General features: G+C 44.4%; 1 protein-coding gene across 1 annotated transcript; it reads left to right on the top strand.

Moving 5' to 3' along the window:
* Positions 1-6,812: 6,812 nt before the first annotated feature.
* Positions 6,813-11,437, top strand: XBP1 (X-box binding protein 1). The gene is given in 6 exon segments (XM_039225902.1): positions 6,813-7,098; positions 8,054-8,150; positions 8,968-9,102; positions 9,857-9,916; positions 9,919-10,002; positions 10,293-11,437. Coding segments are annotated over 6 exon segments (1,170 nt in total). The 5' UTR covers positions 6,813-6,862; the 3' UTR covers positions 10,851-11,437.
* Positions 11,438-13,087: the final 1,650 nt, after the last annotated feature.

Raw genomic sequence — 13,087 nt, 5'->3', positions numbered from 1 at the left:
AAAATAAATAAAACAAGAGCAATAGGTACATTTTTGCTGAAATCTGCCTCTTGAGTACAGTTTGGGAGTCTACAAAATATGATGTCAAGCAAAGCAAGGGGACACGTGAGTCTAGCAATGAGTGTCAAAATCATGGCATCAGAAAGCCAGAATTCCTGAATTTTATTCCCATTTTTCTCCTGAACCATTTTTAAAAAATGTTTATTTATTTATCTTTGAGAGAGAGAGAAAGCGTGAGAGCAGAGAAGGGGCAGGAAGAGAGGGAGACAGAGAATCCCAAATAGGCTCTATGCTAACAGCAGAGACCCTGACTCAGGGCTTGAACCCACAAACTGTGAGATCATGACCTGAGCTGAAATCAGAAGTCAGATGCTTAACTGACTGAGCCACCCAGGTACCCCTGAACCATTTTTTAAAATGTTTTATTTATTTCTGAGAGAGAGAGAGAGAAACCACGTGAGCAGTGGAGGTTCAGAGAGAGAGGGAGACACAGAATCTGAAGCAGGCTCCAGGCTCTGAGCTAGCTGTCAGCACAGAGCCCGATGAGGGGCTCAAACCCACAAACCGTGAGATCATGACCTGACCCAAAGTTGGACGCTTAACTGACTGAGCCACCCAGGTGTCCCAAACCCTGCACCATTTTTAAATCTTTTTTTTTTTAATTTTTTAAATGTTTTATTTATTTCTAGGAGAGAGAGAGAGACAGCGTGAGCAGGGGAGGGTCAGAGAGAGAGGGAGTCACAGACTGAAACAGGCTCCAGGCTCTGAGCTGGCAGTCAGCATACAGCCCGATGCGGGACTCGAACCCACGAACCGCAAGATCATGACCTGAGCGAAAGTCGGACGCTTAACCGACTAAGCCACCCAGGCGCCCCCATTTTTAAATCTTTTGAGTCAATAGACAGGGGAACATTAAGATGAATCAGATGCCGTCCTCGCCTTCAAGGAGCTTGTGGTCTAACAGAGAGGCCCAGGCAGGTAAACTCGAACCGCCAAGTGTCACAGGTGTTTGGCTGGGCATCTGTGGAGGACTGCATGGGAACGAAGCAGGTGCAGTGAAGTGATGCTTGGCACGAGTTTAAAGCAGTGGTTCTCGACGGGTGGGGGATAGATCTTGGCTCTCACTGGGCATTGGTAATGTTTGGAGACAATTTTGGTTGTCACAACTGGGTGGGGGGTGCTGCTGGCATCTAGTGGGTAGAGGCCTGAGATGCTGCTAAAATCCTATGATGCACAGGACAATCTCCCCCCACCCCACGACAAAGAACTTTTCAGCCCCAAATGTCAATAATGCCGAGGTTGAGAAACTATGGTTTAAACAGAGAGAGAAACATGGATTTGCCAAGCAAACTCAAGGGGAAAGGAAATTCCAGGAAAAATGGTAGGACTGGTGCGTGGGATGGACAAATAAACTGGAAAACTAATCTATAGCCTTAAGCTGATTATTTTGTCCTTTTGAACCTCAACTTTCCCGGCCACAAAATAATGATGGTAAATGACTCGTCTCATTCCCTGGTATTGGAAGAAAGTGCCACTGATAAAAATTATGTCCCCGGGACCCATCTACTTCCAGCTGTCCTACTCAGGCATATTTGTTGCCCAGCAGGGCTAGTAAACCATTCACAAGAAAAATAAGGACAGTGTTTGGCAAATCTCACTTAGGGCAATGTGGTGGGTAAAGTGCCTGTATGAAGTGAGGATTGTGTTGTATGGTGTGTATCAAGGACCTAGCCACTATGGTGTTTCTATTTCTCACATAACTTGGGATTGGGAAGTGGATCATCCAGAGTGAGGTTGGGGTTTGAGGGCCACTCCATGAAGCCAGCAGGAACTCAGACTCCTTTTGTCTTTCCTCTCTGTCATCCTTAGCATATGGCTTCCTTCCTCATATTGCAAGATGGCTGCTGACTGCTCAGTCTTTTGCCATTTTATTAGCATTCCAGGCAAGAAGAAAGGGTGAGGTGGGGGGCGCCTGGGTGGCTCAGTCAGTTAAGCATCTGAGTTCGGCTCAGGTCATGATCTCACAGTTCGTGTGTTCAAGCCCCCCGTCAGGCTCTGTGCTGACTGCTAACTCAGAGCCTGGAGGCTGCTTCTGATTCTGTGTCTCTCTCTTTGACCTTCTCCTGCTCATGCTGCTTCTCTCTCTCTCAGAAATAAATAAAACATTAAAAAAAGTTTAAAAAAAAAGAAAAAAAAGAAGAAGAAAGGATGAGGAGGAAAAGGGCAACAGCCGAAATGTGAAAGGAATCCCAGTTGAGTCTACATTTAACAACTTTCCTGGAATCCTCTCTGCCTAGAACTTCCACTTATCCATTAGCCTGAATTGCATTGTTACATGGCTCTCCATAGCTCCCAGGGAATCTGGAAATTGAATGTTTTCAGCCTGGCACTTTGAACAATTTTTTTTATTTCTTAATAAGGAAGGTTGCCTTAGTGTCTTAAAATGAGCATATTTTAGCCTTTTGTAATGAGCCCAATATAAACCAACCTTATGTTGAATTCTGCATTTCAGAAAATGGTATTATGTAGCAATCTTCCAGGGTAATATAAAAGATGTTCTATCTTTTAAAGCATATTGCAGACAACTTAATAGTTAAATATCATTCAAAAATATTTTTTAATTTTTATGTATTTATTTGTTTATTTGAGAGGGAGAGAGAGAGCACATGAGCTGAGGAGAGGGGCAAAGGAAGTGAGAGAAAGAATCTCAAGTAGGTTCCACCGTCAGTGTGGGTTTGATCCCACACACCTAAGCTGAAATGAAGAGATGAATGGTCAACTGACTGAGCCACTCAGGCAGCCCCCAAAAATATTTAATGAATGCCTAGTACATACTCAGGACTATATTAAACATGGATGAGCAAAGGAGATTAACCCCTGGCTTCTACTTCTACTGAGCATGTTGAAATCCTGTTGGAAAAAATATTATTCAACAGAGTTGAATATTAATGAAAAGTTATATAACTATCTGCAATAATGACATAAGAAAACAAACAGTACATCGAGGGGCGCCTGGGTGGCTCAGTGGGTTAAGTGTCTGACTTCCCGCTCAGGCCAGGATCTTATGGTTCTGGAGTTTGAGCCCCACATTGGGCTCTTCGGTCTCAGCGCAGAGCCTGCTTTGGATCCCCTGTCTCACTCGCTCTCTGCTCCTCCCTCACTCATTCCCTCCCTCCCTCCCTCTCTCTCTCCCTCTCTCAAAAATAAATAAACATTAGGGAAAAAAAAGAAAGAAAACAGTACATCACTAGTGGGAAGGTAAAATGGTAAGTAAAACCAGTGTGGAAAACTGGCAGTTTCTAAAAAAGTTAAACATATACCTACCACATTATCTCACAATTTCACTCCTAGTTATTTAGCCAAAAGAAATGAAAATACAAGATTACTTTCACATAAAGATTTGTACCCAGGGGTGCCTGGGTGGCTCAGTCAGTTAAGCGTCTGACTTCGGCTCAGGTCATGATCTCCATGTTCCTGGGTTCCAGCTTTGCATTGGGCTCTGTGCTGACAGCGCAGAGCCTGGAGCCTGCTTTGGACTCTGTGTCTCCCTCTCTGCCCCTCCCTTGTTCATGCTCGATCTCTCTCTCTCTCTCTCTCTCTCTCTCTCAAGTAAATAAACATTTAAAAAATTAAAAAAAAAGATTTGTACACAAGTGCTTACCACAGCTTTATTCACAAAAGTCAAAACTTGGGACGTCTGGGTGGCTTAGTTGGTTAAGAGCCCGCCTTCGGCTCAGGTCATGGTCTCACAGTCCATGGGTTCAAACCCTGCCTCAGGCTCTGTGCTGACAGCTCTGAGACTGCAACTTGCCTCAGATTCTGTGTCTCCCTCTCTCTCAGCCCCTCCCTAACTTGCACACTGTCTCAAAAATAAACACTTAAAAAACAAACTGCAAAGCAAGGTAGGAAAAAGATGCTTCAGAGATACCATTCTCAAGGATTCAGACCTTGGAAAAGAGATTTTATCCATGTACCTACATGTTGCTTGGAAAATCTTTGTATATCCTCAGGGGTACATGCACCCCAATTCTAAAATCAATATTAACACATCTACTTATTCTAATAGCATCTAGGATTAGTCATTATGCATACCTTTTCCCTGAACGAGGGAGGCAAGAACTGTAGCACACTTTCATTTCCCTTCCTTTTCTTTACCTGTGTCATTGCTCAGATTGACATCATATAGGCCAGCACTATCCAACAGAAACAGACTGCAAGCCACTCGCGTAATTTAAAATGTTCCAGGGGCACCTGGGTGGCTTAGTTGGTTGAGCATCTGACTTCAGCCAAGGCCATGATCTCATGGTTCATGAGTCTGAGCCCCTCATCAGGCTCTGTGCTGACAGCTCACAGCCTGGAGCCTGCTTTGGATTCTGTATCTCCCGCTCTCTCTGCCCCTCCCCTGCTCTCACACACACACTCTCTCTCAAAAATAAATGAAGATTAAAAAAATTTTTTTAATGTTCCAGCAGCCAATTTTAAAAAAGAAACAAGCAAACCCAATTTCTAAAAAGCAGTTCAACTCAAAATATCAAACATACTATAATTTCAACATATATTCAATATAAAAATTGATCAACAAAATATTTCACATTCTTTTATTTTTCACACTAAGTCTTCAAACTGAGGATGTATTTCACATTTGCAGCACATTTTAACTCAGATTAGACACATTTCAAGCGCTTAATAGCCACATGTGGTTAGTGGCTACCACATCAGAGCAGTTTTTGAATTTTAGTTTTAGATTGTAACTGGGTTTTGTTTTGTTTTGTTTTACATTGACATCTATTTAGACTTAATGACCTATGGCTTCTCATCACTGTTTCCTGCATTTCACAAAGACTAAGAACTTTGTGTTTTTTTTTTTTTTTTTTTAAGAACTTTGTGTTTTATTTATCTCTTATCACAAGTGCCTAGTAAATGTTTTAAAATATTAACGGCACCTGATGCAAGAAGTATCAGATTACTCTTACAAAGAGGATATGAAACTGATCAAAGGTTTGGAGTTGAGTGTTTGAGACTTCACGGATAGTAATCTGCATTGGGTCAAATTACTGTTTTTGAGCATGATTTTAAACGTTTATCAAAAAGATAAAAGCCTTGAAAACAAAACTGGGGGAGTCTATTTCAACATTCCATTTCCACCCTATTAATCAAGACCAAAATGCAGTCCCTCCACCTCTTCTCCTCTGCCCTAGCATCTTGTGCCTTCTCCACATGGTTACTCATATACACCCTACTTGACTAACAGGCCTCCTGCGTTTTCTTTTTTATGTCTACATGATTTAAATTTTAGTTTCACTGGGATTTCTTACAGAGTGCCAGACATTCTCTTGGTGTTCACAAATGGTAACTTAATGCAAGGTTGCATGACAGTTACATGACTTTTCTCAGAACCTCTTACAGTTTTCCAAGGTCCTTTAACATAAACGTGCAGGTCTCAGGCAGAAGGCACTCCAAAGACTTTTTCCGTATGTCTGAGGGCCAGGAAAATGAGTCTCCCATCTATGGAGGCACATCAGGACCCAGATAGCTCAAGACTGATGGGACTTAGAAAGGAAACAGGCTTCTTTGTCCCCTGGAGTCTCTGATCACCCCCAACCCTCTCTTCCAGTTCGCTGAAGCAGTGTATGCTCAGCTCACCCTGAGATGTACAAGCTCACTGTACGAGGGAGACTCATGGCAACAACAGAAATTGTGCCTCTTTAAAGGGCCTGTATTTCAAAAGACTGATAGGATTTAGTTCCCTCTTCCCATCCTGTTTCCTCCCCACCAAAATATAATTGAAGACCTACTCTGACTTAATGACACTGAAAAATTACCAAGAACCATTCTTTTTTCACTTTTTGCATAGTTCCAGCCACCAGCTAGGAGTTTTACTAATGTTTGCATCCCTAGAACCTAGGACGGTGCAAAGCACAGGGGAAGCAGTAACTTCTTGTTAAAGTATAACTTTGTAATTCTAGGGAATTTAACATTTGTAACTTGCTTCAAAACAAGTGAACAAGTCTCGGGGGGGGGGGGTGAATGTTTCCTTGGATTTCTCCATTCTAATAATATTTATGCGCCTAAATTGCTCCTGAGCTGTCAGGGCAGGAGCCTCGATGCTCTCCGCGTGCCGGGGGGCTGAAGGTGGAACCGGGGACCCTCGTTTTAACACGTGACATGAAAAAGAGTGCTCATAGTAGAAACTTTAGAAATGCAAATTAAAATTACATGTATTCCTACCACTCGGAGATCACACGCCTCGGTTTATGAAACCCTCAGCTAAGCGCCCAGCCCTAGTTATAAAATGTGCGATCTCATTCCCTAAATACTCTTATTTCGCGGAATTTCCTCGCAGGCTTTTTTCTAATCTAAGGCCCGGCTGGGGCGCTCTCCCGATTTTCCACTCCCCTTGGAGCCCGACGTGGCGCACGACATAAAATGTGATGGAGCAGAGGTGACGGCCTGCTGGTGACAACCAGTCTCGGTATAAAGTCATCAGTCTGGAAACCTTTCGTTTGGAATTCAACGCAGTCGTTCTGGGTGGAAATGTGTCAGCCTAGTTGGTAAAAATCCGTCCGATGAGGAAACTCCGCGGGGCTCTGGGCCCTTGCAGAAGAGGCCAGGAATCCCCAGGCCCTCCAGGCCTGATCCCGCGGGGTCTCCGCCCGCCCCCTCCTGCGCCAACCCCGCAGCCGCCACGCTGGACGCTCAGGCCCCGCCCCCTCAGGGCCGGCAGGACCAATGGGTGCCGAGAGCAGCCACACGTCACGCGGCGCCGGCCAATCGCGGAGGGCCACGACCGTAGAAAGGCTGGGTGCGACGGGGCCGCCCCGAGGACGGTGGTGGTGCTCCCTGGCGTACGCAGTCTCGGGCCATGGTGGTGGTGGCATCCGCGCAGAGCCCGGCCGCCGGGGTCCCCAAAGTGCTGGTTCTGTCCGGCCAGCCCGCCGCCGCCACCGCCGCCGCCGGAGCCCCGGCCGGCCGGGCTCTGCCGCTCATGGTGCCGGGCCAACGAGGGGCCAGCCCGGAAGCGGTGAGCGGGGGGCCGCCCCAGGCGCGCAAGCGACAGCGCCTCACGCACCTGAGCCCCGAGGAGAAGGCGCTGCGGAGGTGGGCGAGGGTCGCGGCGCGGACGCTGAGGGCGAGGGGCCGGGGACTGGGACCCAGATCCGAGGTCGGGCGCCCTTGGCCTGACCGGAGCGGTGCCAGCGTGGCGCGCCTGGGCGGGGCAGGAAGTCGGGAGTGCTGGGCTGCCCAGGCCTTTTTTTTTTTTTTTTTAAATCCCCTTTAATTTTGTCTCTTATATTAGAGATGCATAGAGCTGGGTGTTTGGGCACTTGGGTTCCTAGTCCTTATGCTTTGTGACCGCAGACCTGTCATTCAGTGTTTCTGAATTTGGGCAGTAGCAATGGAGTCGATGAGACTCTTCGTGGTTTATCTACTATTTGGGGGAGGCATGGAGCTGAAATGACAGTTGTTGGAAGGGCTGTGAGGTCTGTCAGGCACACTAGTCAAACTTAGTCTCCGCGTTCTGAAAATGGTATCTATTTCCAGAGGTCTTTGGAAAGATTGAGAAATGCCTCGTATTCATTTCTCCGCAAATGTTAATTCCTCTGGGATCTATGTGTCTTTTGTGACATAAGTGCCTCCTTGAGCAGACAGGGGCCCAGCCATCCCGGGACTGCCCAGGATGTCAGCAAGGGCGAAAGGCATCCGCCTCTCCCTTATTTGAGTTCTACAAGGGAGTAAAAAAAGGGAAGGAGGAAATCTCCTATGATGCAAGATGGGTAGTATTTGTGTCCAGCGTCCTTGCTGGGGCCAGGATGCGTCGGGAGTGTGGATGACGCAATGTGGGTAAGAATGAAGCAGTTCTTCAAGCTAGATCCACGAAAAACGCTGTAATTTTTTTGTTTTGTTTTATTGAGGGGAGGAGCCTGGAGTGTATTTTACCTTAAAGTCTACCTTATACTGTAAATGAAAATGAAAGCACCAGCTGTCCAAGTTTTCAAGTAAAGATATAAATAAGGTTTGGGATGACTCTGTGGTATGTCCCTTCTGTTCTCAGGAAACTGAAAAACAGAGTGGCAGCTCAGACTGCCAGAGACCGAAAGAAAGCTCGAATGAGTGAGCTGGAGCAACAAGTGGTAGATTTGGAGGAAGAGGTAAAAGTACTGAAGGCCAAACTCGTATATTTATTTCTTGTGCATCCTTTCTGGGTGAATGTTCTGATGTTTGCTTCCAATCCCAAGTTGTTTCCATCTCTTTAGAATACAATTGGACAGTTAATTGGAAGTTAAGTTAATCTAAATTAGGGGAGCTAGGTAATTAAGTGGTTAAGTGGTGAAGCTTGATGAAAGCAGAAGTGGTTGACCCTCTGGCATTTGGTGTGAGATCCGTCTTAAACAGAATTACAACAACATTATGTTTACCGAGTTAATACTAAGAAATTCCTAACAGCAGATAGGAAATTGTCGCTTAAACCTGAGACCCTTCCTGGCTTGGCCAAAAGTCCACTAACGGTTCCCTTACCCTTCTATGGTCCACTGATTACCTAATCTTAAATTGTTGCCAGCAAAATACAGTAAAGAAACACACAAATACGTTCACACATACACATATATTTAAACATATTTTGATTTTATGGTACCCCATTATCATTTCTATTATTACTTGCTAGTTCAAGGTAGGATATTTTTTTTTGCCATCATATTTAAATTTAAGTCACAAGTCACCCTTTGCTGAGGTCTATATTAGTAGTTAGAGGCATTGTGGTATTTGTGACACCATGAAATGGCACTTTTTAGCTTATTTTTCATAACTACAACCTTTCCTTAGAATACCTACTGTGAACAACTATATAAGTAGAGTTTTCCAAAAGGTGGAGAAGGAAAGGAAACCAACTGTAGTGAAACTTCACCAGGTGGATTCTTAAATGAAAGAACTGGATGTTTTAATAGCTTCTTATGAACTTTTTCGCAGAACCAAAAACTCTTGCTAGAAAATCAGCTTTTACGAGAGAAAACACATGGCCTTGTAGTGGAGAACCAGGAGTTGAGACAGCGGTTGGGAATGGACACCCTGGTCACTGAAGAGGAGGCGGAGACCCAGACCAAGGTAAGTCGGCTCCATATCTGATGCCCTGTGTGAGAACTGGTTCTCAGTGACATGACCCCTTAATGACGCTTAAACTCATTTTTCAACTGGGTAGTGAATAATACTAAAGCCTAATAATTAAAATAAGTTACATAGCTCTCTAAGAGCAAATGCTAACAAATACCGATAGCCAACAGGGTGTGCCATGTCAGCATTAAGGAGACCCAGAGAAAGAGAGCTGGTCAGATCTGACTGAACACTGCAAAAGCTATAGTAGTTCTTTGATGAATATGAATGAGTAGGGAAAGGATTCATTGTGATAGGGACACCCCTCTGATAGAAGGTGATACATGGGTTTTAAATGTATGGACCTGGCCCATTTATTGAGAGCACTTAAGTAGTCTCAGATTGACAGCAAGGCAGTTCTCCTCTATAAAGAATCACTGTCCAAAAAGATTTGGGGCCTGAGTCTACTACATTACTTTATTGCTTAAGAACATTATCATGGAGAACATCCCTGAAGATATTACGTAAGAATATCAGTCCTTTCTGAGTCTTTGCTCAGGGAGTGAAAATGTTTTCACTGCATAGAAAATGACAGTGAAAAGTTAGTCTTAACAACCTTAACAACCTTTCCTCCATAAAATGGAAAGGGAACAGAGGTAAGGGAAAGGTTTCAGCTTTCTTGAAAGTAGAGAACCACAGTTGCCTGGTGAGCGTTTCCTTGAGGACCCAGCAGTTTGAGCTGTTCACCCACATTGGTCTTTCTTCCCAGGGGAATGGAGCGAGGCCGGTGGCCGGGTCTGCTGAGTCCGCAGCACTCAGACTACGTGCACCTCTGCAGCAGGTGCAGGCCCAGTTGTCACCCCTCCAGAACATCCCCCCATGGATTCTGACGGTGTTGACTCTTCAGACTCTGAGGTAGGGGTTATTGGGATTTAGTAAAGAGGTCTTGTTAATTCCATCCGTTTGATGGCCTGATGTCCCTAACCCAGGCAGAGGAGGGCAGGAGAAGTTGGTTTGGGTTGGGTCAGAAGTGAATATTGACTGCCATCCCTATCTGAGGGCACAGAGTGCGGTGTAGGTAAATGGGTCTGTGGGTCTTGGAGGTCATAAGGATTAACTTACATTGTGGGACTTAGTAGTGTTCTAACATAGATTCTTGGGTGCATTCTAATGGTTGGATTCCATTGCATTTTTGCCTCTTGCAGTCTGATATCCTGTTGGGCATTCTGTTCAACTTGGATCCAGTCATGTTCTTCAGATGTCCTTCCCCAGAGTCTACCAGCCTGGAGGAGCAACCAGAGGTCTACCCAGAAGGACCCAGTTCCTTACCGGCCTCCCCTTCTCCGTCACTGGGGACGTCATCAGCCAAGCTGGAAGCCATTAATGAACTGATTCGTTTTGACCACGTGTATACCAAGCCCCTGGTCTTAGAGATACCTTCTGAGACAGAGAGCCAAGCAAATGTGGTAGTGAAAATTGAGGAAGCACCTTTCAGCCCCTCAGAGAAAGATCACCCTGAATTCACTGTCTCAGTGAAGGAAGAACTTGTAGAAGATGACTTCATCCCAGAGCTGGGCACCTCAGATCTACTTTCACCCAGCCACTGCCCGAAGCCATCTTCCTGTCTACTGGATGCTTATAGTGACTGTGGATATGAGGGTTCCCCTTCCCCCTTCAGCGACATGTCCTCTCTGCTTGGTGTAGACCATTCTTGGGAGGACACTTTTGCCAATGAACTCTTTCCCCAGCTGATTAGCGTCTGAGGAATGATCCAGTGCTGTTGCCCTTTTCCTTGGCTATTACACTGCCTGGAAGATAGCAGAGAAGCCTGTGCTTCATTCAAAAAGCCAAAGTAGAGGGTGTACAGTCCTAGGGAATTCCTCTAAAGTATTTGTTCAAACCTTATAGGTCACACCAAGTATTGTCTTTTGTCACCCAGCAGTCCAAGGTACTCAGAACTACTATTGTAATCCAGAATCACAACTTTCGAGGTTGTACCTTTTTCTTAAGGGCAGTAGTTTGCCCTAAAATTCTTATGTAAGGGTCATTGGACAAGTGTCTTAGACATGGAATTTCTGAATGGCCCTTTATCATTTTTCTCCCTTCTTGGCATCCCAGGCTTGCCTCCGATTTTAGGTCCTTTAGTTTGCTTCTGCAAGCAGAGAGAATGCCTAGCTGAGGGGGCTCCTTTCCCTCATGTACAGTCCAAGTAAAGATCAAGAATCTTTTGTAAAACTATGGAAATTTACTATGTAAATGCTCGATGGAATCTTTCCCTGCTAGTGTAACTTTTGGAAGGTGCTTTCTCCATTTATTTAAAACTACCTGTGCAATTAAAAAGTGCAATGCAGTGCCTTTGTTCTTTGATTCCTTCTTGAGCCTTAAGTCTTACTGTTTTCTTTCTAGGTGTTTCACGGATTGCCATGATAGTAATTTATCCACCTTCAGCGAGCATGCCACTTTTTAAAGCGACTTAAGGTCTTTCCCCCCCCTCTTAATTACATCCTGCTTCAATTCTTGGCTGCCATAAGTGATATACATCTGCTTTTTGAGTAGTTACTATATTTGAGCTTTGTTAGCCTATCTGACCAATATTACAGATGTTAAGTGACCGAGCTAGGACACTTAACCATTATTTTACTATATATCATAACAGGAAAACATGCCATTAAATACCAAGATTCTCTTGGCGTTTTTACAGGGGTTAACATTTTCTAGACTCAAGTTTAACTCCGCCACTGGTTTGCCAGGTAACCCTGGACACGTAATATCACTCTCTCACCTATAAAGAGGTATAATAGTCACTAGAGGTCTTGGCATATGTAAGGTAAGATGTTGGTAAGGTCTTGGTATATGTACACTTACCAGGCACCATCCCAAGCACTCAAAAGTTAGCTATTTTCCCCTAATCCACTTTGGAAGGATTTTAATCTTACAGTATTTTATATACCTTAGAACTTGTTTCACAGAATGAACCTGTTCAAAGATAAATCTGACACATCACTGTTACCCCAAAAACTATAGAGATGATAATGTGCTCATCCTTCACGTGCATCTTTTCCTTGGGAATCTTAGAAAGTACTGAAGGGCTTCTCTCATAGAAGTTGTCTCACCTGTGCCAGCATCCTGTGTCAGTATTAAGCCTACCACTGGAGAGGTCACAGTGAATGAGTGTAGACAAAAGGTGGGATTCAAAGAATCCCAAGCTGCAAGACAAAGCAGGCTGTATTTTCAGCCAAGTATAAGGGGATATGTTTGGTGTGATTGGAGTCACGTTCACACAACAGCCGCAAATCCCTGGTCACTAAAGCCAGAGCTCAATCCTAGTTCTTGGGAATGCAAGGTTGCTTAGGCTGTTTCTGTATTATGAATGTACGACAGCCTCCAGCTGTCCCCACAATCAAAAATCTGATTACCTTTCTGTAACTGAAAACCTAAGTGCTGGGTATCTATTTAGGAATTGTCTAGGCAAATGCAATTACAGATGCATTTTAGGCACTCTCCATTATAATTGCAGAAGCATCTGGAGATTGAGGCTCAAATAATTTACATTAAATGACATCACATGAAAGAGGCAGCTGTACTAACAGGGATAACACAGGACATACATAACCTGTGTTGATCTCAGGGTTTTCATTTCCTGCACAGATGGGTGAAAAGGACTAAACACTGCTCAGCCTTGAGAAAACACCTGGTATTTAAAGACATCTTACTGAAACAAATTGGTCAGAAGTAAAGATCTCTTTCTGCAAAACCAAAGCAAGATTTCTATTAAATGCAGAGGGCTGTCCATAATTGAAAGTGAAACAATCAGGTGACATATGTCTGCACAGCATATTCCTGGGTCTTGTAACACCAATTTGTGTGTGCTTCCTTGCTTTTCTACTAGGTATGCTACAAGGTGGGGACAGAACTGTAGGCAAAAGGTAACCCTGCCAGCTCCAGAAAGATTTTTATGGCATCAGTTAAATTCTAATATGCCAGGAATGAAATCTTTACC

This window comes from Hyaena hyaena, unplaced genomic scaffold (assembly GCF_003009895.1).
Source record: "Hyaena hyaena isolate Hyena2069 unplaced genomic scaffold, ASM300989v1 scaffold_19, whole genome shotgun sequence".
NCBI classification, from domain to species: domain Eukaryota; kingdom Metazoa; phylum Chordata; class Mammalia; order Carnivora; family Hyaenidae; genus Hyaena; species Hyaena hyaena.
This window is presented reverse-complemented; position numbering and strand designations above follow the sequence as displayed.